This window comes from Styela clava, chromosome 10 (assembly GCF_964204865.1).
Source record: "Styela clava chromosome 10, kaStyClav1.hap1.2, whole genome shotgun sequence".
NCBI classification, from domain to species: domain Eukaryota; kingdom Metazoa; phylum Chordata; class Ascidiacea; order Stolidobranchia; family Styelidae; genus Styela; species Styela clava.
This window is the reverse complement of record NC_135259.1, coordinates 452,668-480,363: the sequence shown is the minus strand read 5'-3', so window position 1 is coordinate 480,363 and position 27,696 is coordinate 452,668. Positions and strand designations below refer to the sequence as shown.

The following is a 27,696-nucleotide window of genomic DNA, read 5'->3' as shown; positions in this document are numbered from 1 at the left end:
GTACGATTTTAAACTCTGCTCTTATTGCGTGTCATCTGCTATTTCTCATTTGCATGTCCGAGTTCGGAGAAATATTTTACGACAGGCGCATCTACGACTAAACGTGACCGCAACCGACGACTGTGAGCAGCAATGAGGCAATTCCTGAACCTGCAAAACGCGGTTGAAACTCGTGCCGTGCGGTGTGCTCAAGTCTTCAGCGATTGCAAACAATCACTTTCAGCTTTCAGTACTTTCATCTGTTCAGTTGACCTTCCGACGCACATAAAAGTTTATATCAAGAAACATAGTAAAACACTAATACGCTTTAATATTGCGATAATTATACTTGTTTCTTGATATTGAAGAAAAATGTTCGACTCCTATTTCATTTCAAATTTTGTTCCATCAACTTTTTAACACGAACGGGGTGCTGCGAACGCGATTTTGTACCTTTATATAATTTTAATTAATGCCAAATGATCTCAAGTATTGAAAAAATGAATCATTTCAAATGCAAGAAGTTTAGAAACGGTCTATTTTTGTCAATAAGCTATGCTAACAGTAACTTATTAAATACTGGCTATGTGATTTTTTTCATGCAGTATTTGTTGGCGCGTTGGCCCGTTTTTCAGCTATCCATTTTAAGTCATATCTCAGATAAAGTTTGGGTAATGAAAGGTCGGTAAATATTCTCATTGGTAGAGAAAAAATAAGTTGAAATAAAAAAAAAGTTATCCTCAATCGTCATTTAGTATTTTCGCTGCATTTTCTTCATACAATATTTCTAATGTTTCGACCTGCTTGCCAGCAATTATTCGATATTATCGTATATACGGCATACGCCTCAACTCTAAAGTGCTTTGATATATTTTCCTATCAACTCTTGTCATAAGTCGATCTACCTGAAAACCTATTCCATTTATCCCTTTAATATTCTTGATGGTGACAATAAGTAAAATGAAATTAGTGGTCGTCGTTAGCTTAACTTTGAGATCATCTTTCGAGTAAGTTCTCGTGACTTTGCTTTGAGCAAATTTACAATGAAAACGTGTCAGTGTTGTTGTCGTGTTATATTGCCAGCATTAGTTATAGGCTATCACTTACTAAATCGTGATTGCTGTTCGTCTATCTACGTTTGCTGAAGTGTAGAATGTAGAATTGTGTTGAGGTGTTTGAATGCAGTTGAAACTCTTGCCGTGTAGTGAGCTTAAGTCTGTGGTAGTCGAAACTGCGCGAGGTAGAATTTCTCTAATATTACAATTATTTTTGAAAGATCTGTATAATAGGATTGCTACATAAATCGTTTAACATCGAAAAAGTTTCAGTCAAGATATTTATTTTAATAAATTGTTATGAGGTATTCGGTCTTGTTGCAGGTATTTATCGAGGGTGAGAATCTTTAATCTTACATACGTTCAGGAAACACGAGTGTGCTTTAAGCTTAAAAGCCTTTTATGTTTTCTTTATCCACATTGAAATGTTAGAAATAGGTTCCTCATGACGCAGTAATTAGTTAAAACAATGCAGTAAATGCTTTATTTTTATTCCAGGGAGTCAACGATACGCGCAAAAGACAGGCTTTTATCAAGCTGAGATGCATTTGAAAAATAAACACAAATTCTTTTAGAAAGGAGGAGAAGTCAAACCAGTTTCAGAGAAGAGAAAAAGATAACAAGAATATTTCAGTGAATTGTGAGTTTGCTGTTGTATTTAGGCTATTTTGTAACTATTGAAACGCTAATGAAGTATACAAAATTGAGATCAAAGACCTTTTGAGTAATTTCGCGTGACTTTGCTTTGAGCAAATTTACAATGAAAACGTGTCAGTGTTATGGACGTGGTATATTGCCAGAATTAGTTGTAGGATAGGCTATCACTTACTAAATCGCGATTGCTCTCATTAACATTGTTTGTGCCATGTTTTTTTAACCCAACGTTTCAGTGACTAAATTTATTTACGCATGTTGTAAGTTATCCTAAGCTGTGAAAAATGCCAATAGCGTGGGTCCTAAACGTTGGTACCTTTTGGTATTTAATCTTGCATCATTATTTCATCCGTCTTTGTTTCTCAGGCCGGTTTGCGATTTAGTATGACATCATAATGAATATAAACACTATTTTATTGAATCTAATTTGGCTGTTCGTCTATCTACGTTTGCTGACAAGTATAGAATGTAGAATTGTATAAAGGTGTTTAAAAGCAGTTGAAACTCTTGCCGTGTAGTGGGCTTAAGTCTGTGGCAGTCGAAACTGCGCGAGGTAGAATTTCTCTAATATTACAAATTACATACTTTTTTGAAAGATCTTTATAATAGAATTCCTACATAAATTGTTTAACATACTTAAATTTTTGTAAAAATTCTTTTCAACACGTCAAGAAAGTCTTAGTCAAGATATTTATTTTGATTTAATATTATTAGTTGTTCGGTCTTGTTGCAGGTGTTTCTCGAGCGTGAGAATCTTTAATCTTACATACATTCAGAAAACGCGAGTGCGCTTCATTAAATCGAGTCAGTTGTATGGTCGTGTTATATTGTTGGAATCAGTTATATCACTTACTAAATCGTGTTTGCTGTCATTGACATTCCAAAGGTCCTAAACGCCTGTACTTTTTTAATATTTAAACTTTTGTAATCATTTTATCCTTTTTTATTCACCAGGCTGGCCATCGGTTCAGTATGACGTCAAAATTAATAGAAACATTATTTATGGAGTTATAAAACCGATACAGACTAATACTTGCCTTACTTACGAATACTTACATCTTTATTTCATCCTTCTTTGTTTCCCAGGCAATTTAGTATGACGTCATAATGAATATAAACACTATGTTTAATGAATCTAAATTGGCTGTTTGTCTATCTTCGTTTGCTGACAAGTGTAGAATATAGAATTGTATAAAGGTGTTTAAATGCAGTTGAATATCTTGTCGTGTAGTGGACTTAAGTCTGTGGTAGTCGAAACTGCGCGAGGTAGAATTTCTCCAATATTACAAATTTATTTGAAAGATCTGTATAATAGAATTCTTACATAAATTGTTTTACATACGTAAATTTCTGTCCATGAAAACAGAACAGGCATTAATAAAATTTTACATCGATAGCTTCGAACTGTGACAACAAGGCGGTTCACATATGACGTTATCTAATTTTACGTTAATTGGTGAATAACATTGACTTTTTGCTTTTATTTTCATAAATTTATTTTGGTGCTGCGTAAATAATAGCCAACCTCTCCACGGGCTCCGTAACACCAAAAGTGCTGTAGTTAAGTTTATGACATACATTAGTAAATATGACGATTAGTGAAAGCGCTATAAGTTCGGTATTGCTTTTGGAAATATAGAATCCATTGTTATTGAGTTTGATACAAGAGACAACCTGTTCTTGAAATTTGAATCTCGCCACTGGTTAGAGTTATCAGATTGCAAGTGATAGCAACTAATTGGCAAATAATAAAATATGAAAACCACTACATTGGTGGTTTAAAACCTTGTTCGCACTTCGACAATTTCAAGAATCTCATGAAAGTAAAATATCTCAGAATTCAAATGCTTTGCCAAAATTACGAATTTTATACAAAGCTATAAAGTTTAAACAGTTGAACAAAAACAAAGCATAAAGTTTTGCACTCTTTTCCTTCGTACTGGGGTGCCGTATGATCGTTCATTTATAACCGCTGGTCGGTTACAACTTTCCCCACTATTAACCCACGAATCTGAAACAAATAACTGGCTAACGAATCCCATGCCCAACATGGACTAGTAACTGGACGAGAGGCCGTGGTTCCCCATATAATTAGCCCATCTTATCAAATTTATTTTCCCTCAGGAAAAAAAGTAAACCTCTAATCTGTTGTCCCGTTTCAGACATTTGCTCTCGGAATCACGCCGACAACTGGAAAACTTAACATGGAGCAGCTCCAAGAAATAGCTGGAGACGAATCTAGACTTCTCCTCGCAAACGATGGTTTTGAAAATCTAACTCCGGGATATGCAGCTGAAATTAGCAAATATATTTGTGGTAATTTGTGTGAGAGATATCACCATGGCGAATAAACATCGAAGTTTAATTTTCAAAAATATAATCCCGCACAAATTCTTCAACAACGTGACAAGTTTTAGAGCCAAGTGATTAACGAAGTCAAATATTGGTTTCGATACAAATTCAATAAATACTTTCATACAAGTCATAAAAGTAATTTTGTTCCATTTCGCCTCTACTATTTTTCTACGTCCCTTTATAGAGCGTGACGACCCCGCAATATTTAGACACCCTCAAACACTGAAGTTGTTTAAAATGAATATTTATCGAACTGCGTTGAAATAGCTTAAGACTTTCTTGTTCTAAGACTACAATATTTTTTAAGCCCAATTTTTTATATTTCCATCTATTCATATAGATTTTATTATTCTCACTTTATAATAAACTTTGTTGTGCAGAAATAATTGTATTGAACAGTTTATATTGATTTGCGGATAATGAAAAAAGAAGCTTTGGGTCGTTAGGTTTGCTTTTCTCCATTTTGGACCCTCGGCCCTTTAGAAGAGTCACAGGGGCGTTTCTGCGAAGGGCACGAACAAATACTTTAATTATGTCCAGGGCTATATTAATTTGAGGTGAGTTTTGCCATTGCAATGATTTGCAATTTTTCGCTTTCATTTGTTGGTTGTTTTATTATAGATAAAGGCCATGAAATAACTGACGGAAATGCGTTGAGGCAAAACCTGAATTTTTATACGAGAGAATGGGTTTTTGAGAGGAGGACACAGGTCATTGAAGTTTTAGGACCACCGATCCGGGTCTACCTCTATTATCTTTGATATGTCATATTGATAATGCGTTTAGTAACAAGATTATGACCAGCTGTTCCAAGCGTTTTTGCTTTAACCAGTCCACGCCAAACTCTATCTGAACGCTTTTGAAATATGTAAGATAACAGATTGGGCTTTGACGCGCCAGCGGAACATTTTTTTAACACTGTGCCAAGCATCATGCTATCTGGACCGGAATAAGTTGACAAATAAAGTTTTGCCATTTCTCCTAAAAACAGCGCTTTACTCATTTTTATGATTGTCTGTTATGAAAATTTGGAAGATCGCATTGAAAAGATTTACGCTGTAATTACTGAAAAATTATTTGGCATTGTTTTTTGAAGAACAGTGGAAAAGGCACAAGGGAAAATCAGCTCTCACACTGATACTATATCCTCACTCCTGTCCGCGGTTTCATGTTTCAATCCGCTCTTCGGTGAGTAACAACGTCCCCGCAAACGGAAGCGGACGGGTAGAGCGGCGCAAGCTATGAGGTGAAATTGGTTTTGGGGAGTTGAAACTAAAATTTCACCGTTCAAGTTTTTTTCTTTTTTCTAACTTAGCCATTTTAACGTGACAAACCACCGTCTGATATCTTCCAATTATAGTCCACTGTGAAATATTTATAACGTTGGAATCCCTAAATTATTTCCGTATTATTTTATATATATCTAATATCTGGCTAATGGAAGTAGATGAAATAAGCGACTCCACGAATAATTTGTGCATCTTAGAGGCCGACAAGGAAAAAGAATTTTTATATGATGATTTGGGAATCATTGGTGAAATATCATATGATGAAGAACTGGATGCACAAATGAACGAAGTGAAACATTTCTGTTACGAACGCCGAAAACTAAGCGCCCTACACACGATGTCATATTGAAATGTAGAACTCCGGAAAAACCACGACGAAATTGGAGATTCGACAGAAACCCCACTGCCTATTTTTCTAACGAAAAACCATTCACTTGTGGTCTTTGAAAATCCCCATATTCAAAATCATCGTCTAGTAAAGATATTTCAAGTGAGTCCAATTTTTTTTTATCAATTTCTCGTATAATATCATACTTATTTCCAACCAATCATATTGTTTTTGCAGTCCTCTTCCTTCCGTAAGAAATCGTTCTCTACATATTTAGAATGCTGAATATTTCGTCTCTGGGTAGATGCTTACAAGTATGTAGATTATGGAAGAAAATCGCGTGAGTTATCGTAATGTATTATTCCAGATATGGTTAAATTAACTTCTACGAAAAAAAAGTTGAGTATTGAACATCCGAACTTTGCTTGAAATCAGGTTATTATGTATGCACATTTTGATTTTGTGCACAAAGTACCAACTTTATAAAATATGATTTTCTATTTTCTTTATACAATTCTGAATAATGTTATATATATATATATATATATAGTATTTTCAACAAGGCTCGTCGTCATTCTTACCATAACCCACTGGACGGAAATCAAGTCAAAATTGAGAATTGTTGAACTTCTAAATGTATTTGTTATTTTAATTTCAAAATTCCGCACTCCAGAAGTATGTGTACCAATATGGAAGTAACTTATTTTGTTCGCCCATTTTACATCAATTTATGTAAAGGGACTGAAACCTATGGACAGGGATATATTCACTTGGCTAACATAGACAGTTCCCAAACTCGTAATAGAACCCAAAATCGGAACAAAATTATATGGGCTAACCCTAACCTGGTACACATACTTCGGGAGTACCCAAAATTCTGCACATTGACTCACGCGATGATTTGTGCAACAAAATATTATATATATATGATCAAAATATGGAAAATATGATGTTATTTTAATCAACTCCGGTGTCAAAAAATAAACAATTTAATTCTTTCTACGTTTATATCACAGATGCATATCGAACTGTTTATTCCTGACTCATTTAAATCTGACATTATGTAAAGAAGTCACTATTTCAGGCGTGATCGAAATACTGTTGGCATGCAATCGGCTTACTGAACTCAACCTCTCTTGGTCATCGATTTGTCGATACTCACCAGAAGAGGTAAATTAAATGAAGACAAATTATTTAACCTATTATTTGCGAAAAGACATAAACTACTTTATTTATTCAAGCATATGATACGATTAATTTATTTTGAGAAGTTATGTCCGTAATTATCATCCCTATGATTCGATATCATGCATCAATATTTCCTGAATTTTCTTATCTCGATATCAAATTTATTGGTGGTCTGTCGTATGTACTGGAAGCGGCAGTTGATTTCCATAAATTTGAGTAGAATATGGGGCCCCTGCAACCCATATTATCTGTACATCACTATTAACTATATATATATATTCTATGTTCAGCTTGTGTCAGGACTTCCTTCAACAATTAATCACCTGAACCTTGGAGGTTTCCGAGATACAATGCAGGACGGCCACGTAGCTGAAATAGTTGCAAGATGCAGAAGACTTCAAGATCTTGATATCAGCGATTCCAATCACCTGACTTCTACAGCGGTGGATATGCTAATTCACGGGTTATCAGACACGTTAAAAGGAGTCAATATGAGTCGATGTTATTCTGTAGCTCCAGATAGTTTATTGTGAGTAATTATTAACATTATACATTTGAGACATTCCTTTATGTAACAACTTGAAAAGATGATCTACCATTATGCACTCGCATTCAAAACAAAGACACTTCTATCAGTTTTGATCCAAATATTTAACGATAAATAGAAACTGGTAGCTCTTCATTGAACTGAATGCTATTTCTAGTATTCTGAAGTTGTTGTCACCGACTGTACAATCGTTCGTATACGATACATTTGATAAACATATTGTACGCTTTAATTTACTTATTTGCAGGAGATTTGTGAACATGCCGAATCTACAATACCTAGATGTCCTCGGTATAATGGATGACGCATCAGTGAGTGCATTGACTGACGCACTACCTCATGTCAACGTTAGTATGAGACCTTTCAGCGCTATCGCAAGACCAACACCCAGCATGTTTTTTCAGGGGTAGGTTTCAAAGTCGTCTATTTGGGGAGAATACGTGAAAAAATAAGGAGCATTCTTTCCTGACATATTGGATATAAAATAAATCTCATTTATTCTTTCGAATTAAGGTCCCATTTGATTTCATATTTTCAAAGTATCATCGTCAAAATTTGGGTTGTTTCGTACCATTGAAATTTATAGATTGCGATCTATTCTGATATGGAATTGCTTTGCAACGAACTATGTTTTTTTTGTAAAATTTCAATGTTGCTTTAGGAAACTTTGTTCCTACAACCAAATTGTATTTTTTCTAGTTTCAAAGTTTCTTTTTGTATAAAGATCAAAAAATTGTTTAAATAGATCGAATATATAAAAAAGTAGGCTACCTATTGCTTTCATCAGAAACGCATATTGAGAATAGCTTTCTACGTGTACTGTAATTCAGTAATTAGCTAGAAGGTGATCTTGGTATATAATGCCAGGCCTATCACAAGAGGCAATTGACGTGCTTTGAGGGAACTATCAAACATTTCCATGTAGAACCTAAACGTGTCACGAGAAGAAAAACTTCAACAAATTAACTAAACGTGATCTACATTCAATTCTTGACAAAATTAATGTCCATTTTCTTTCAATAATAAACAAATGCAAAGCGTGGAGCTATAATTTACTTAAACAAAATATTACAATAAACAAAATGGATATTTTCCAAGGCGTGAAAACTGATAAGATTCAGTTGATTGGAGTTCTGCGGAAAAACTTTCATTATCACGGTTACAGTTTTACATAAACGAAGACAATATAACATTAAACACTTGGTAGTATCAATAGATGAGTTATTGTATATTTTGGATGACTACTTTCGATGTCTTTGAATCGGGTTTACAATTTTAATGTGCGAGTTAAAAATATGTTTTAGTTATAACAATGCAATAGTATTTATGAACGACAATATTAACAATAAAACAGACTCAACATTTTTTGTTTTCCAAGCACAAAAATAGACATTAGAGCTTTGTGATAATTCGTCTTGATCTTTTATCAATTATAGACTTCCACTCGTCCCAGTCACATAAATCAGTTGCTGCAAATATCAAAAATTATTTTAGAACTTAGGATACAGAACGCAATTGGTGGGAAAAACACGAATAGAAAAATGATTCATATTCTTAACTCATTTCTCTTTATTACACAGCAAAAGAAATGCCAAATTGTCCACATGGGTTGTAGAAAATCCCAAAAAACCAATAAATAGGCGTTGAACTATGGACATTCGTGAGGTGGCACTAATGGAATGCTTCTGATTTCGGAATTTTCTAAAGATAACATGCTTGACTTGTTTGTGATTATGTTCAAATCTGTTGAAACTAGTTTGTGATATTTTGTACTCGTGTTTTTTTCAAAAATAGATTGAAAGATTTCCCCAGATATGTATTTTGCAGTGTAATTTGATATTACTTCTTTTGCTCATGATTTTTACTCTTCTAAGTGGATTATAATTTTAAAAAATTGAATTTTTAGGTTGGAACATCGCACGTAGTGTGACACACCAACAACTCACGTGAAAATGGTCAGCAAAAGCACAATAGTATGGCTCAGCAAAGTCTGGATTCTGTTCGTATATTCCAACTATTGATGGTTCTGAAATGATTAAAAATTTCATATCATTTCCCCCTTTGAAGCTAAAACGCTTACTTCTTGTGTTAAAAGTGAAATAATATTAATTACCTCCTTGTGGTCTTTGAAGAGGTGAACTATAAGTAAGCATCACGCAAAGTATTGAGAGTATTCCTAATACTTCAAAGAACATTTTAGAGAAGGTTTCGAATAGAATTGAATATATATATATATATATAGGCAAGGTAAACGTAGATAATGGTTACTCGAGCTAGCTTAGTCGGAAGCGATTAAAAATACGATACGTCTATCAAAATTGCGACGATTAATCTTACTGTGAACATTCCCAATCGTGTTCTGTGTCTTGTCGTTTTCGTGGTAGACCAGATAACTTAACCCACTTCGTGGAAATTGGTTGTATAGCGCTGTGGGTCGGGTCGTTCATGATATAGTGGGAACACTTCAGTGTAGTAAATAAAGAAGATTTTATAGAAGCGATTTGCAAACAGCAATTGCCGAACATGGAAATTTACCAACTTTAAATATATATATATATATGAAATCACATTTTCAAAATGAATTGATTAATTTGAAACAGCTAGTTGGATTTCATTCATAGCAGAAAACACTACATTCGACGTACATTGTTGCTCCATAAGAGAATAAACTGTATAATGAGAGCATTTCTAATTGTAAATAGTGAGCGTTCGGCGCTTCCGTAATATGTGGACCAAGATGGCGGACACCTGAACATAGTTTGTGTACCAGGTCAGGGTTAGGCCATAATTTTATTCCATTTTTCCTCCTTTTAGTTCTATTAGGAGTTGGAGGACTAGCAAAGTGACTCCCGTAGTTTTTGTACCTTAAATTATGGCGTAACCCTAACCTGGTCAGCCATCTTGGTTCACATACTACGGGAATACCGAGCGTTCTTAGCTATCACATAGATAATGAGGTTGGAATAGGAAGGCAAGAAAGCAGTTATGTTTACTAATCCAGTTCTTTGGGAGTTGCGAGCTGAGAAACATCCAACGAATTATCATAGCAGAAACCCTTTTATAAGTTGCAAAAAGTTCCCTTCCCACACAAATTGGGTTTTACTAATAATTTGCAATATTAGCAGGATAGTTTTTTGCGAATATTCGAACCATGACCATTTTTCCAAATCGCCCATCGCTAGATAGAGTATTATATATATCTAATACGGTAGTTAAGTAGACATACCGTGCTAAAAAAGCGACAGTTATGTAGACGGGAAAATCGGGTAGACATTTTCCTGTCCGCTTAATTATTAAACGTTCCATAATTAAAACGTTTTGCGATTTTTTGATGAAATCTCTTTTTCTTCGATAAAACAGTATCAATAATAATAGGTTCTTTCGATATTTTTAAAATATCTGCATATTTTCGCCAACTTTAAGTCAGTGTTTCCCAACCCGAGTCCGCGGTCTCAAATGAGTCCGCGGAGCGTTGGAATGAGTCCGCAACGAGCCAGAAATTCACTGCTGGCCGTAAACGTTTTAGCAAAGTTACGATTTAGGTAACAACTTACATAAAATAAAAAAAGCAAGTTTATTCATATACCATTAATCGACTGTGTAGGGCTGGACATATATTTGAATATTCAACTATTAGAATAGCAATTTACTATTCGAAAATTTGGTAACAGGTGACGCGACAGGTCACTTGCGCGTCGCTTAAAACCCAACCTTGGATAGTCCATCAAAGACTTGCAACGTTTTTGTTATTTGGTTTTCTCGAAACTGCAGTCGGTATCAATACCTCTTCTAACCCGGAGTGGGAGTAAAATTTACGCTAACTGGACCGGATTCTCTATTGGCTATGGTCGTGTGTAATTTTTCCGTACTCTGCATCCTTGGTGGAATAAGTATAGCTGCCATTTCTCAATCGTCCAATTTATTAAATTTGATACTGACACCTTGCGGCGGTTTAACATGAATCAGGATTTTCGTGAGGTGGTGCTCGAGATTAACAACTCTGTACCGCCTTTTGCGGCATGTTTTGAATATTTTGTGGCTCGCTAGATGCCGCACTTTTCTTTATTTATTGATGAATCACATTTGAAGTTTTGTTAGGATTGAATAGGATAGGCTTTTTTCAAACGCGTTTGCCGTCAGAATTTCCGTTTGGCTTTTGGCGTTTTTTTTTGGCTTTTTTCAAGTCTATTCTAGTGTCTATTATTCAAATCATATGAAATACAATATTTAGTGTGTTAATAAAATTGATGATTTAGATCCATAAATTTTAAAAGTGAAAAAAATTTCAATAGTGAAGTAGTCTACGATATAGGGCAGTAGGGAGAATTTTTTGAGGTGTAGCACAAATTTAAGTAAAAACATATTGTAGGTATATTACATACTGACAGACTGAAGCGGCACCCTGTATTGTATATATTGAATGGTAAAATAATGGGGTCTGGTATAGTACCGGTATAGTACCACATCCACTTCTAGTTGGCCCTGGCTCAACAATTTTTGCATATGTCAATCCTCACCCCCACCTGACTACGTCACTGAAAAATTACGTCATTCCGACGTCACAGTGGCGTAATAAGGCTCACCGAAGTATGAGGATGGTCGTCCAAAACGCGCAGACGATAACCCGAAATCGAGCAAGCTATTCCTCTCGTTTTTTCGTCGCAACGATCACGATATGAGAGAGATCGCCGGCTTTCGCAATTTCTGATCGGCGGCGCAGATGCCATTTCGGGCGATCGTAATTATAATTTGGCAATCCCTATGGGCTATGGCGTGATGGTGACGTACCGTAATTTTTGGATGGCATAGTCAGGTGAGGGTTAGGAATAACATATGCAAAAATCGTTATGCTACGCCCACTGGAAGTACTTGTGGTACTAAACTATACTAGACCCTGAGACCCAAATAATGTTGCCCGCTTGATGTTTATTTTACTTTCTACAGTTGTATAGGAACTTTACTTTCTATTTGTGTGCCTCACTGAAATAACTGATGGCTCCACATCATCATCAGCACGTTGCCAAGGGCTTAAAATCTGACAAAGCATGGAGCTTTTGTACTTAGTAAAATTGTTGGCTTTTTCTGGCTTTTTTCATGTCTTGATTTGGCTTTCTTTGATCGCTGGGGTCTGGCAACCCTGCTGGTTACACCAGACCAGGTCGGGGGATTTTTCAGGATGGGCTGTTGGTGAATTTACGACGAATCCAGGTGAGTTGAATTTCATACTTTTGAATATTTTTTACAAAATCCACTCAGCTGCTTTGACTGTCTGACTGTAGACCTACTGCTGTACTGCAAAGAATGATGGAATCATTGTCATCAATCATCATTCAGTTCAGGGGGTCACCCTAAAACCAGGCACTTGTGATTCAGGCACTTTAATATTTTCAATTTTTACTAGCTTTTTACTACGTCATTGAGGTTTCCAATTTATTTGATCTAGCGGTCAAAATTAAGGGTTGCAAGTCATTGGCGGGTTGCACTTATTTTTAGAAAGTCGAAAACCGAACGGTTGATAGGGGAGGAGGTATTTGGAGTGGAAGTGGTGACTCCTCTACGGCCCATGGGTCGGGGCCACGGCCCATTGAAATGGGCCTCGGCCCATCAATTTTTGTAAAGGGATAAAATAATAAAGACTAATAAATATGTAAATCCTACCCACTCCCCGAATTCATAATAGAACTAGGCCTATAATGTGAAAAATCTGAACAAAATTTTGTCCTAACCCTAACCTGGTACACATACTTCAGGTGTATCCTTTTCTATAGCTTGGTATTTTGCTTTATTTTTATGTAAAGGCTTATTGTAAAAAAAGGTTTGGTGGCATACTGGCATCCTGCGATTTTTTTTTGGTTCGAATATAATTGAAAATTTTGGTAAGATAATTGAATTTTTCCTGATGGACCGCGGCCCATAGCTTGATGGGCCACGGCCCACGTGGCCCAATTAGATGATACGTGGCCCCGGCCCATGGGGCCCTAGAAGAGTCACCATCCCTGTCTGCCTGTAGGTTATTTGAGTAGTTTTTGACATTTGAACCGATGTAAAATCTGAGTGAAATCGATTCTCCGTGAAATTATGGTTTCATTGTAACATTCTGACTAGATGTCATTCCTTGCATAACAGTTTGAGTCTTATTCAATGTATTCAAGTCACCTTAAAAATGCAATTTTTTTTTGGAAGTCAGTATACTCAATTTACCTCATTTTTCGAGGATAACTGAGTATAATGACATCTACTTGTCAAATCAAATCTAAGAAAGCCCTAGAACCAAATCAAAGACCTTCATGAGAAACTTGGGTACATGTAGTTTATTTTAAAAAATAGTAATTACAAAAACCTTGGAACATAATTATCTGACATCACTTTAAACTTGGCATGATAGATCACAATTAGGGTTTCCATAAACTTTTTACCACAAATAGGCTTTTTGTTTTTAATACAAGTTCACTATGGACTAGAAATGGGTGGTTTGACTTGGCCAACAACTTCCTTGATAGAGATACTTTTTATGTTCCTATTTTGGGTTAAATCTAACACAAAATCTTTGAGCTCTTTCATACACTGGTATTATACAAAGTTCATTTTATATACATTGGTGAGGACAACCTGGCCAAGGAATTCCCTTTCCCCGTATTTCAACCAGCTAGTCAAGGTCTTGATTTCATTAATGTCAGAATATGCTACTTATAGTTAGTCCTCTGTTATAATCAGCTGTACTATGTGAGAATTCTGTTTCATATTCTGTCTCGTCGTCAATGAAGCCGAATCTAATTCTAACTCTGTTACTGCTTTTCTGAACTATTATTATGATCTTTCTCTCTGCTGTTTTTATTTTTTCTACCAATCATATCCGTTTTAAGTCTATCCTATCACTATAATGGTATATACTTTCAACTGACGTTATATATAGTTTTCGCCTGAATTCTTTTTCTGGGACACCAGTTTTTTTTCCTATTATTACTACATGTTTTCGGAGATGACAGTGAGTGTGATTACGTCAACTAAAGCCTTCGTAAATGCACTAAGCTTACTGGTGGAGTAGGGCTCTGTGCTTGGCTGGTCCACAGCTTTCTTTTTTACTATTTTTTTAGTTCAAGAAAAAAATGCTTTCCTAAAATCCTACAATTGCCCATTGTGGATTTACACTCATATTCATTAAAAATAGAAGCTTATATTGAAAGATGGACTCAAAATAGTCACACAGAACCTCAAGTGCAGTTTTAAGTATTCTGTGGCGTCTGCAGCTGCCGCAAAACCATGGCGATATTTCCATACCATGGCCGCTACAGCCAAACCAATGACGAGCTGCTGTTACCGTGGCAGCAAACTGAAAACCAATGGCAGGTAAAATTTTGCTGCCATAACCACGGCAGGTGGGCCGTAAAGACAGGGCTGTCCCTTATGGTGTCAAATATTGGGTAAGTTGGAACGTTTTTCCCATGGATACAGTTTGGGTGGATTTGGGGTTAGGGTTTAAGTAGATATAAATCCGCATGATCGATTAAAATCTGGTACATTAATTTGTGAATATACCACTCATTACTGAATACTGAATGGCGCTATAAAACCATGGCAAGAGCTGCCGCGGTTCGTTCGTGGCAGGAGCTGCCATGAAGTGGTAAGAACTGCGCCTCCAGAACCTCATAATCCTGTATTATAGCAGTGGGAGAGGCCATTTATGCATATACCCGATTTACCCCACGATTAATTTCCGACAGACTCAATTTACCTCGATTTTTTCAAACATCAATAAAACAAAAAGTCAATGAGTTACACAAAAATTCTCTGCTGGGGCAAAGAGAGTCTTTACTAAGGTACTAAAAGGCATCACAAAAAGTTTAATATATACTATCAGAAAAGTGTCACGTGAAAGTTTCCAAAACAATTTTTTTCATAGACAAAAAAAATTTCACATACAAACATCTAAAACAATTTTATCATTGGTAGGCAAGTGAGTTATACGCAATGGAATGGAAGCATAGAATATGAACTATTGTTGCTACAAAGTACAAACCATTCACTCAACATACAAAAAAGTTAGCGAGGTTTTTATACATTGTACTCAATTACCCCCATATGCTCAATATACAAATTGCAAATTGCTCAATTTGCAAACGACGATAAGTTAGATAAAAGCCGATGCAAATGATAAAAATCAGAATAAAATTAATTTGGGCTTTGAAATCACTCTTTAATTTCATTAACATCTGTCGTCGATGTGATAGCATATTTATACCAATAATATGAAACTCTGATCTCCGCCGACCTAGGAGAATTAATAATTGCGCACAGGAACAAAAAGCAGAAATATAAAAACATACAGGGGACTAAAAATTATCGATTATGACGAAATTAACCAATAAAAATCGCTCTGTTGCTGATTTTCAATTTTACTATTGATTTCCAAACCGACCTCTGATGTTCTGGAATCATAATGTGTGTAAAAAATATTCATTGTTATTGGACTATTCGGTATTCGTTAGGAATATTCGAATTATTTGAGTCGAAAAAATATTTGATTTTTCCCACCACTTTATTGGCCACTATAAAAGTTGAAAAACTTGGATAATAAAGAGCCGTTAAGAAAAAGCTGCGTGTTTGTGTCCCTTCAATTCCAGTCAGAATCAAATATTTATAAAACTCATCGATACAGCCCTGAATATCACACTAAAATACCATTCCTGTTTCTAGCTTATCATAGTATGCATAAGCAAACTCGCAAGAACATTTATTTGTATCATACTTTGCATAAGCAAACTCGCAAGAACATTTATTTGTACTATACTTTAGCTCTTGTAGCTCTGAATCGAAACGTGTCACGTCTTTTCCAGCTAAAGTGGACAAGTTATATTATCAATTTCGTTATTTTATTTTCATGTCAGAATGATGAACCGTGTAACAGGATTTGATCAGTTTTTAATTATTCAGCATGAGAAATTTGAATGAAGGAGAATTTTGTCATTCTGTTAGACTTTTATTGTCCTCTAAATTTCTCAGATTTTTAACATTCTGATTGAACAAGGTTTTTTCAAAGTGACTATCTCAGTAGTGTGTTTTTCATTAGTTTTCTAATCTGTAGTCCAAACACTGCACTGTCCAAGCAACTATGCAACTTGCTACTATTTTTGGGAGGGTTGCAGCCCTTCCGAATCAGCATTGTGATATGGTGGGCATGGGCATGTAATTGCGATTCAATGTGTTTGGCTTTAAAAAAGCCAGAATGTCAAAGATAACAAACATTGGATCTGTTTTTAATTTTTTAGCATTTGAATAAAGGAGATTCTTTTCTTTCTGTTAGACTTCTATTGTCCAGCTCAAATTCTAAATTTCTTTGATTTGAACATTTGTGCCATACTGAAGTTTTTCAATCTTTCCATCTCAGGTTTATGGCAACGGAACCTCTTCTGACACAGTTCCGAGCCGAGAACATGAAATATGAGGACGTGAATCAGAGTGTGGAAGCCTTGCCCAACTCTCTCAACATTGGACCTGTACAATTGCAGACCGATAATATTAAAACAGCTTTGACTGTGGAAACAAAGGCTTGGAAGATTTGTGATTCTTATCCTTTGCATAGCAATGGTACCTGAATGGCCATTATATATTGAATTCTGTGAGTTCTGATTTTATATGTTGCTTGCTTAGCTTGTTTGGTTTTGTAATTTATAAAGTATCCATCCAAAATATTATCTATTTTTACCCATTTGAGCACCCTTTTAAACATAAACTGTTGGATTAGGATTTTATCTATCTGAGTGTTGACAAGGGATGCACTAAATGACGGGTCATGTTGGGGCCCGCGGGCTGCCTGTTGCACACCACCAGTGTATTTTATCTTCTCTGAATCACTGATTTTTAGCTTAACATTGCTCGCTTGCGATTCAGGTATCAGACATCGAGATCCAATTTGAGCTTGCCTGAAAATGAGTTGGAAGTCCATTTTAATCCCTAATAAAGGAGCCCTTACAGATAGTGGATCCTTCCTTCCAACTTCATCCTTTCTTGGATTCTGCTCCTGCTCAGGTATGTGTATTGCACTGTTGAGGTTGTCTAGAAATAGCATGACTGATGATGAAATAGCATAGGATTATTATTAGAGAATATGTTCAAAGCGAGGTCAGGCCAGCATACTCCTGTGAAAGTAAAGGAGACAGATTTCTGAGTGGCCATTCAATGAAGGGACAACACTCGGAAGTAGAGGAGACTGAGCTCTGAAAAATCGACCATTGAAGGGCCAAGAGCTACTCAGTTGTAAAGGAGACTGATCTTTGAGCATAGTTACGAGCAGCCACAGATATGCCGAGAACTAGTAAAAAAAATTTGTTTTACAATTCATAGCCATTAAGTTCCCCGGCCCCTGATGCAGAGATGCAACTTTGCATATTTATCACAATTCTTTTAATTTTCGCGGCGCATCTAGCAACTCGTCACGGCGCACCTTTTGGGAACTGCTGATACAGGGGAATAGTTTTGAAAAAGTATTGTAGTGCAATAGTGCTACAAGAGATGTTGTAATCCCTTCATATGGTTCTGGCTTGAATTCATTGCTTCTTTCTGAATTCATTGTCCCTATGTGAAAATGTTTTGAATTCTGTTAATTGCAGGTTGGGTTGCTCGGATTACAAATGATTTGGACGAAAGATGCTGAAGAAGCTCTTTCTAATGCAAGACATGACAAGAAAATTATGCCGGTGAGAATTTTTGTATGATATGTAACTAAACATATTTTTATGGCTGCCTTTCTAAATAGGGCTTTTTTATCAAAATTTTTTTATCCAAGTTGAGTGAGCCAACAACAATTATGTCGCACCATGTTCCTTGACCAAATCCAGTTTTTCAGGTAATTAACGAGCTTTCCTTTAGTTGTGAGCATTAGGAACATGCTTGTCACTGATTGCCAATTTATTGACAGTGTGCTATAATACCTGGTGCGCCTTATAGTCTGTAAAATACAGCAGTTAAATTTTTGAATTTATATCCGGTATTAATATTGATTGAATTTAATTTTTAAATAGATCAAGTTTTAACAACTCATTAAATTGAAAGTGTCTGGAGATAATGAATATATTTAGACTAGTGTCAACCATGTTCATTGTTATCTTTTTTTGCAGATTATCATGAGAGTGAAGCTTGCCAGCTGTGGTTTCCAAGAAAACATAATTCTTCCTCAGAAATTTTATACTCTGTACAAACTATGTGAGGAACAGTTGACCAAACAGGTGAGTAGATCTTGAGTTTTCTTTGTTGCTTGTATTTTTTAAATGAACTTGTTGTGATCGGCATATTGGACATTTTAGCTTATCAGATTAAAAATGTCGGGTACATACTGCATGTGTAATGTTTCATAAGATCGTACAGACATCGCCCTCTTTAAAATTGTTGTAGCATTGTGTCTCAGTGATCATATGTAGTTTTGCTATGTTTGGAGCAAAAATTTAATATAGGCCTACGCTACCCCATTAGGCTTGCACGTAATTGACAAAAATCAATTCCGTAATTAAGGCCAAATCGATTACGTAATGACCCCGGAATTGCGATATTTTTTCACACATTTAAACCTATCATAACAACCAATTGAATCCACTTCATTTGCGATTGGGACATCGAGTTTGGGTTTTCATATTCCTGGCAGTACTACACGCCGGCGACAGATGTTAAGACAAGAGTGAATTCAAATTAATTTTATTCTGATTTTTATCTTTTGTGCTAGCTTTGATTTCCTTTATCACCTTCGCAAATTAACCGTCCCAATTTTATGCGATCAATTTTATCATTACCGACACTGGTATACGGATATTTATGAAACGATAGTCGACTTTTTTAAAATCGTATTTAAAAAAATGTCGGGTTTCCAATTTATCAATGCCACGACGAGCGTATTCTCTCGTTTGATTATACTTGCGCTTGCCTCGCGACGAAGACTTGTTATTGCACCGTTTTTAACATTATTCGACTTTACTACCTAGTCAGCATTTTATAATAATTATTGATGCCGACTTATTGACGTTATTCCGATTACCACAAATATTTGATCAAATATTAATTATTTGCGCATAATTTAAATACCGTACTTATATGACATGGCTTTTCCGAAAATACAAAGTTATATCGCAAAAAATGCATATTGTGACATTTATTTTGCACTCACGAAAAAACTCAAGTCGACGATCCTATCGGCCAAGATTGACACGAATTTGGTCGTGTGTCGGTGGTATTCAAGAATCAAAATAAGTTGCCGCATTTGGTAAAGACAGTTAAACATATTTGGCCGAAAAATTGCGAGGCATTGTGGAAAATATATTGAGCAAGGACAAGTCCGGACTGATATAAAACGATATAACCGGTAACAGAACATCAAGGTTTTGTAATTGAAAATGGTTCTCGCACAGAATAAACACACTGGCTCATACTTGATATTTGATAGTAGTTAAATTGAGAATATTGAACTGTTGAGAACAAAAAAAACGATCGTCGAAATTCTTAAATCTCGTTGCCTTGGTTAAATATAATTCAATGATCAGGACATTTTTAATTAAATACTGCATTTTTAATTTTAATCTTGCATTGTGGTGGAGAAATCCCACTATTTAAATAGGGGTAACTATAAAAATAGAATAGGATTCTGGATTCGATTCAAGTATTCTGAAACAGTGGTTCCCAACAGCCGGTCCGCGGACCGTTAACGGTCGGCAAAGAATTTTTACCGGATCGTGGGAAATCCCGTCATATTGTTGTTTCGCTGCCGTCACAATCACTTTACCGATGCCGAAAAGACGAAGTTGCGTTGGTTCATTACGCAATTTCTTTTCCGTTGTCATATTGCTGTTTGATAAGCGTGACATTAATTATCACGGTGACGTATTGGCAAGAGAGAGAAAAGTGAGAAAAACGGCTGCAAATACCGAAGCTATAACTTCTTCTACTTTTTAAACTTTCACTTTTTTTAATTGACGGAATTGACTGCTTTGAAGAGAGCTCGTTTCAATCGTGAAAGTGCTCGACCAATAATTACGACTTTACGTAATTCGTAACTTCCCTTCCGTAGCTCGAAATAATTCCGTAAATCTGTAAATTACGTGCAAGCCTATACCCCATACTGATTAAATCGACTTGTTCATAGTATGATATTCATGACTGGCAAAGTTTCGTGAGGCAGGAGGCTAAGTTCCTCTTAGCGGTGAGGACATATTCTGTGACAAAAGGGATATTTTAAAACAGGATCGGAATAATGTAATTTATTAAATTTACAGTCTGAAACTGTCTTTCATTTATCCTTTATGATTCTTATAAGTGGCATAGTTTCGTGAACCAGAACTATAGAATTCTTGTTGAATGTTTTCCCTTTTGTTCAGTACTGTAGGCTATTATTGCAGTTGTCTCATTGTCAGGTTCACTATGGTTTTGGATTACGTAACATTCTCTCTGTGCTTCGTATTCTCGGAGCAACAAAGCGAGCTCAACCAGAAGAAGGAAAGCCCACTATTGTGATGAGAATCTTAAAAAGGGACATGAACCTTTCTAAGCTGGTAAGTGAATTGCCAATTATTTGTTTTGGATGCATGGACCTCATGGCGGAGGAAGCAATTACTCAAGTCTGTGCATCTGGAGCAATTGAATGGTCAACATCTATTCCTTTATCTAATCTGGACTGGTAATCAAATGAGAAGCCGTGGTCCACCAGCCAACTTATCCTCTCCTCTGCGATAAATATAAACGCCTGTACGTTGGTGATAAATGTTGCTGCTTCTCTAACCAGGGAAGTTCATATGAATCCTAAAGCCATCACAGCCCCTCAGATGTTTGGCCGACCGGATGTGGCAACTAATGATTGGACAGATGGAATATTCAGTACTTTGTGGAGGAGAACTCACAAGACTAAGAAACGTACGTTTGTGCGTAGGAATACATACATTTGATAAAGAGGGTTCCATTACATTTGAACCCACGTACATTTGAACCCATGACAATTGCACCTGTATGCTATTGCACCTATGGATTTTTTTTTGTTTCACGGATAGTTAAACCCATACTAACCCTAACCCATGGGTTTTAGCACCCGCATATAGATTGAACCCGTGGATATACGCATGGGTTCAAATGTACGTGGGTTCAAATGTACGGTCACCGATAAAGAGATATGCCTACACCAAATCAACCTGAGTCTATGGATTCGCATATGGCAGTGGCATTTTTAAAGGGTAATCTTAGACGTTCACTGTTTTAACAATTTCTTTTGATTCTCGTACTTTTGACTAGACTGCGAAAAATCTGGACATGCAATGCTCGTATCTAGTTAATAAAATTGACCAACATAGGTATAGAGAGGAATGTATCATAAAAAGTTGAGCAGCCTTGCTGTAAAGCAAAGAGTACAAGGATTTCACACAAAGTCCTACTATTATTATCTATTGTACTTTTTTAGGTTCTTGATTCAAAACACCAATTATCAATTAATAAAACTAGTGCAAAACCTAAATCTCACAATTCCGCGAGAATACATAGCATCGGAGAAGCGAGAAGCCTTTGCATAACAATGTCGACTTAACATAGGTTGCAGAAAATTTCAATACATCATGATTATCTTGAATCCTCTCGTTTCTACAGGTGATCGTGTGTGGCTGATACTTGATGGGCCTGTTGATGCAATCTGGATTGAGAACCTCAACTCAGTACTGGATGATAACAAGACATTGACATCGGCTAATGGTGACAGGATTCCTATGGCTCTCAACTGCAAGATTCTGTTTGAGGTGAGTGGATTTTTTTGTTGTGGCCCCCTTTCTCACTCCTGTACGAGACCCTGTATAGCGGCCACTGATATTGTTTTTAAAAGGATTGGAACCTTGCTTACCTACGTCAGGTCCACTTTATATTGTTCTACATGAGTCAAAAACTTGTCGCAATTTTGGGGAGTTCAAAAGAAATTTCTGTTAGTGCAGCTTCGTCGTTATAACGAGTACTTTATAATTCTGGACGCTGAAGTAGTTATTTTCTTCATTGGTTGCCATATGCAGTATCAGCTTATATGGCAAAGAGAAACAGATTTTATCAATACTGTGTTGATCGGCGGTGCAATTAGTTCTGTTTGTAACATTTTGTTTTGTGTAAAATTGCTAATATAATTTTTACTCAAATTGTAGCGCACTTCGGCGATGGAACTTATAATCTGGTGTGAAAGCATGCAGAAATATATTGCTATTACAGTCTTTATTCACATCCAAAACAGAACAAATTCCAGGTAAAAACACAGTCAGTGATAACACTATATCATAACACTATGTCTTTAAGTCACCTTGAGGCATGGGTCAAAGGTCACTATATTATAGAACTCGATTTGGATCTCTGTGTAGATCTCTTAAATGCGATTAGTCATCCAACACTCAAATCCATATATTTAATCGTTGATGCCTTGTTTTAGGCATCATCGGAAATGGTTACTTCTGTCCTGAGCGTGGTTTCACTGAAGAAGTATTGAAGATCATACCATTACTTGTGCCTGCTACCAGGATACTATGGCAGTGGACAAAGGTTAGTTTGATAGTGATTTAATACCAGTTAACTTGATATCAGTGAATATTCAATTAATAAAGCAGTGGTTCCCAGCTTTTTATGGCTCGTGGTGGGTGTTAGCACTCTTTCCAGTGGTATTTATAGCATAGCTTATAGTGGTATTTACTTTGATTGGTTGATTTCAAATCCCATTATGTTTAAACAATTCATTCTCAACAAAGTGAAACACCCTATCAAGCAATAAACTAGGAAGAACGGGGAGTTTTGCTTTGATGTGAAAAGTTAAATAAGTTTTGCGCAATGTTCCCCCTCCCCTCCAAGAGCCACAAGCCCAAGTAGGCCCAATAGGAAAAATTAGTTGATTTTGTACATAGTCGAACCATCGCATTATTTAAATCCCAGAACTAAATCAAATATATATCAACAGATTAAAATGCTTCCAACACCGGCAACGTTCCATTACATTTTCAACCTTCGAGATTTATCGAGGATCTGGAAGGAATGCTGACTGTGAAGTGTGAGGAGTGTGTTACTGAGATGGATGCCATCTATCTGTTCATGCATGAGTGTATGAGAGTCATTGCTGATAGGTGTGCTGCATTTGTTAATATGGGTCATGAAATGCTTTCTGCAGATCTTGCTCACCTATACTATAAGTAGGATGGGATTTTTCATATGACACAGATCACAGCCTCTCATTGGTTACAAGTATGTGTTGTACAAAATGTAAAAGGTTTCAGACCTTTCAAAGTAAACTTATCAATGTGCCATTGGCTATAAGAAAGCCACTGACATTGGTAAAGAATCTTAACTATAATTTTGTAGGTTTACCAACCAGGAAGACAAAGATTGGTTTGGGGCCTCATTGCAACGAGTTGTTAAAGAATCAGTCGATCACGACCTAGCGGAACAAATGACAGGAACAGAACCATACTTTGTGGGTTTTCTTCGCGATCCCCCAGAACCTACAGGAGAGGAGGCTGAAGATGCTGAACTTGATGCTCCCAAGATATATGAAGCAGTGAGTAGTTGAGAGGATAAATCATTTGAATGTCTGGCTGTTTTCTATGTTGGGATTTGTTTAAAGATTTAGACTTGACTTTAAAATTTTGTTTCAGACTTATCTTTGCTGTTGTTGCACAGTCCTATGTAATTACTGTTATAATTGATTGTAGAGAGAGCTATTTGTGTGTATTATCGACCAGGATAATCAGTGAGAAATATATGTACCTAATTTTGATCAAGACTACGCACTTTTGCTCTGAATGAGCACTCGCGCTAGATAACCTCAACAATAAATATGTTTATATCTGTTTTTCTGCATAATGTGAATTTGAGTTTAATTCTTTTGCCCACCCCCTCACACAGTATGTAATAAATTAGATATGGGCAATGCCGAATTAAACAGATTTTGTTTTTTACGTTAAATAACAGCCCTTTACATATGTATCTTTAGATATACGAGGAGACGGCTGCACAGGGCCTTGTGTTCGGAGCAGACGGTCTTTAGATGTGAAAAAATGTTCAATTTTTTTAGGAACATGGACAGGACAAGCAATGACATATGCATTAAGGAGCATGCTGCATCGGCGGAATGGAAACAGAAAGAAAATACCCGACGTTGTTCTTGTTGTCACCGATGGAAGAGCTCAAGATGATGTAAAAAGACCAGCAAGAGCACTAAGAAAAGCTGATGTACTGGTAAGATACCATAATCAATATAGTTAGAGCCAGCGGTGGGATACAGTGGGTTCAAATTCCCCTTAACCCCCCTCCTAAAATTTCAAACAATAGGCCCGCCCCCTCATTTTCAGGTGTGACACTATATTTTAATTTTTAACGTAAGTATTTGAATACTCAGAAAGTGTCTCATATGCTGGTGAAGATGATCAGTCAAATACATAACAGATTTTATAAGTTACAAATAGTTTTATCAATATTCACAAGATATACATCACCCCCTATATGGAAACGCTTGGGAACATACTGGTTTGAGCGTTTCAATGTGATTGGAATGAAAAGTATTTTTAAATCGAAATAGACACCAATATTGTTATAAAGTATATATAGCTGAGGAATGCATACATCACGATTACACCTCGCTTTTTCAGACTTCAAAATTAAAAGTCAAAACGTCAAGTTGGTTTTACCGCGAGTCTTGTTGGTGTTGTTATTTTATAATACATTCTTTAGTTAGTTTTCGACTGAATCCGTTATGGTAATACCGTGATAATCAGCGAAGATGACTAGTGATAGGATAGGATGTACATATATATCCTGGGGGAGAGCGGTTACGTGAACCACCCTACGGCGGCGAGGAGTCGAGCAATCTATTCGCACATGATCATCCCCGCATGGGATTCGAACCTGCGATTCCACGAAGGGTAATCAGAGATGCGGTGGCGAGCGTATTCCTAACGCTTTGCACGATGCGCCACACCGCCGAGCATTGTTATATTTGGCGTTTCAAAAGTTATGTATTAGATATATATAAAGTGTGTCATGTCAATGTAGCCCATAGGTTCTCAAAGTGCTTCATACGTGAGAGAAACCTAGGCGCTCCGCAATCTATTCATTTACACTTTAAAATACTGATTTGGCTAATTTTGCAACTGTCCATGAAAACAGAAACGGCATTAATAAAATTTTACATTGATAGCTTCGAACTGTGACAACAAGGCGGTTCACATATGACGTTATCTAATTTTGAGTTAATTGGTGAATAACATTGACTTTTTGCTTTTATTTTCATAAATTTATTTTGGTGCTGCGTAAATAATAGCCAACCACTCCACGGGTTCCATAACACAAAAAGTACTGTAGTTAAGTTTATGACATACATTAGTAAATATGACGAATAGTGAAAGCGCTATAAGTTCGGTATTGTTTTTGGAAATATAGAATCCATTGTTATTGAGTTTGATACAAGAGACAACCTGTTCTTAAAATTTTGAATCTCACCACTGGTTAGAGTTATCAGATTGCAAGTGATAGCAACTAATTGGCAAAATATAAAATATGAAAACCACTGCATTGGTGGTTTAAAACCTTGTTCGCACTTCGACAATTTCAAGAATCTCATGAAAGTAAAATATCTCAGAATTCTAATGCTTTGCCAAAATTACGAATTTTATACAAAGCTATAAAGTTTAAACAGTTGAACAAAAACAAAGCATAAAGTTTTGCACTCTTTTCCTTCGTACTGGGGTGCCGTATGATCGTTCATTTATAACCGCTGGTCGGTTACAACTTTCCCCACTATTAACCCACGAATCTGAAACAAATAACTGGCTAACGAATCTCATGCCCAACATGGACTAGTAACTGGACGAGAGGCCGTGGTTCCCCATATGATTAGCCCATCTTATCAAATTTACTTTCCCTCAGGAAAAAAAGTAAATCTCTAATCTGTTGTCCCGTTTCAGACATTTGCTCTCGGAATCACGCCGACAACTGAAAAACTTAACATGGAGCAGCTCCAAGAAATAGCTGGAGACGAATCTAGACTTCTCCTCGCAAACGATGGTTTTCAAAAAATCTAACTCCGGGATTTGCAGCTGAAATTAGCAAATATATTTGTGGTGATTCGTGTTAGAGATATCACCATGGCGAATAAACATCTAAGTTTAATTTTCAAAAATATAATCTCGCACAAATTCTTCAACAACGTGACAAGTTTTAGAGCCAAGTGATTAACGAAGTCAAATATTGGTTTCGATACAAATTTAATAAATACTTTTAAGTCATAAAAGTAATTTTGTTCCATTTCGCTTCTACTATTTTTCTACGTCCCTTTATAGAGCGTGACCACCCCATAATATTTAGACACCCTCAAACACTGAAGTTGTTTAAAATCAATATTTATCGAACTGCCTTGAAACAGCTTAAGACTTTCTTGTTCTAAGACTACAAAATTTTTTAAGCCTAATTTTTATATATTTTCATCTATTCATATAGATTTTGTTATTCTCACTTTATAATAAACTTTGTTGTGCAGAAATAATTTGAGGAGAGTTTTACCATTGCAATGATTTGCAATTTTTCGCTTTCATTTGTTGGTTGTTTTATTATAGATAACGGCCCTGAAATAACTGACGAAAATGCGTTGAGGCAAAACCTGAATTTTTATACGAGAGAAAGGGTTTTTGAGAGGAGGACACGGGTCATTGAAGTTTTAGGACCACCGCTCTGGGTCTACCTCTTTGATATGTCATATATCTTTGATATGTCATATTGATAACGCGTTTAGTAACAAGATTATGACCAGCTGTTCCAAGCATCTTTGCGTCAACCAGTCCACGCCAAACTCTATCGAACGCGTTTGAAATATGTAAGACAACTGATTGGGCTTTGACGCGCCAGCGGAACATTTTTTTAACACTGTGGCAAGCATCATGCTATCTGGACCGGAATAAGTTGACAAATAAAGTTTTGCCATTTCTCCTAAAAACAGCGCTTTACTCATTTTTATGATTGTCTGTTATGAAAATTTGGAAGATCGCATTGAAAAGATTTACGCTGTAATTACTGAAAAATTATTTGGCATTGTTTTTTGAAGAACAGTGGAAAATCAGCTCTCACACTGATACTATATCCTCACTCCTGTCCGCGGTTTGATGTTTCAATCCGCCCTTCGGTGAGTAACAACGTCCCCGCAAACGGAAGCGGACGGGTAGAGCGGCGCAAGCTATGAGGTGAAACTGGTTTTGGGGAGTTGAAACTAAAATTTCACCGTTCCAGTTTTTTTATTTTTTCTAACTTAGCCTTTTTAACGTGACAAACCACCGT

General features: G+C 36.2%; 2 protein-coding genes and 1 long non-coding RNA gene across 12 annotated transcripts in view; 2 read left to right on the top strand and 1 right to left on the bottom strand.

The window, feature by feature from the left end:
• Positions 1-9,495, top strand: part of LOC144428077 (S-phase kinase-associated protein 2-like) — a 287,944-nt gene extending 278,449 nt beyond the window's left edge. For 2 of the 5 annotated variants that reach the window (XM_078116750.1, XM_078116751.1), the window contains exons 4-9: positions 3,851-5,822; positions 5,898-6,000; positions 6,677-6,830; positions 7,139-7,377; positions 7,643-7,801; positions 9,302-9,495. In XM_078116750.1, the coding sequence (XP_077972876.1) occupies positions 5,939-6,000; positions 6,677-6,830; positions 7,139-7,377; positions 7,643-7,801; positions 9,302-9,320 (633 nt within the window). In that variant the 5' untranslated portion in view covers positions 3,851-5,822; positions 5,898-5,938 and the 3' untranslated portion in view covers positions 9,321-9,495. Of the gene's footprint in view, positions 1-171; positions 1,220-1,532; positions 1,675-2,064; positions 2,242-2,642; positions 2,955-3,850; positions 5,823-5,897; positions 6,001-6,676; positions 6,831-7,138; positions 7,378-7,642; positions 7,802-9,301 lie in introns of those variants that run through there. The other 3 variants (XM_078116749.1, XM_078116748.1, XM_078116752.1) reach the window with 3 other exon arrangements.
• LOC144428089 (uncharacterized) lies at positions 7,801-12,232 on the bottom strand. Its single transcript, XR_013478069.1, has 3 exons — positions 9,509-12,232; positions 9,342-9,421; positions 7,801-8,864 (listed from the first exon to the last, which is right to left on the bottom strand). It is a non-coding gene; the product is annotated as an uncharacterized LOC144428089 (long non-coding RNA).
• A 158-nt stretch (positions 12,233-12,390) lies between these two features.
• On the top strand, positions 12,391-26,911 carry LOC144428083 (dynein axonemal heavy chain 5-like). Of its 6 annotated transcripts, none has more exons than XM_078116778.1 (8): positions 12,391-12,603; positions 16,781-17,011; positions 17,284-17,421; positions 18,003-18,089; positions 18,510-18,617; positions 20,787-20,924; positions 22,003-22,148; positions 22,817-22,926. In XM_078116778.1, the coding sequence occupies exons 4-7, from the start codon at positions 18,024-18,026 to the stop codon at positions 22,018-22,020; spliced, it is 330 nt and encodes a 109-aa protein (XP_077972904.1). In that variant the 5' UTR covers positions 12,391-12,603; positions 16,781-17,011; positions 17,284-17,421; positions 18,003-18,023; the 3' UTR covers positions 22,021-22,148; positions 22,817-22,926. The 6 variants fall into 6 exon arrangements, with proteins under 6 accessions (XP_077972904.1, XP_077972903.1, XP_077972901.1 ...); XM_078116777.1 differs by lacking the exon at positions 22,817-22,926 and adding an exon at positions 21,155-21,282 and having other exon boundaries at positions 12,394-12,603; positions 22,003-22,143; XM_078116775.1 differs by lacking the exons at positions 12,391-12,603; positions 16,781-17,011; positions 17,284-17,421; positions 18,003-18,089; positions 18,510-18,617 and adding exons at positions 21,155-21,282; positions 22,539-22,636; positions 23,734-23,873.
• The last annotated feature ends 785 nt before the right edge of the window (positions 26,912-27,696 follow it).

Excerpts from the sequence above, each read along its gene's own strand:
- LOC144428083 (XM_078116775.1), top strand. The coding sequence starts at position 21,165 with ATGAATCCTAAAGCCATCACAGCCCCTCAGATGTTTGGCCGACCGGAT. Across the intron at positions 22,149-22,538 it reads ACTGCAAGATTCTGTTTGAG|CGCACTTCGGCGATGGAACT; the intron begins GTGAGTGGATTT and ends CTCAAATTGTAG. Across the intron at positions 22,637-22,816 it reads CAAAACAGAACAAATTCCAG|GCATCATCGGAAATGGTTAC; the intron begins GTAAAAACACAG and ends GCCTTGTTTTAG.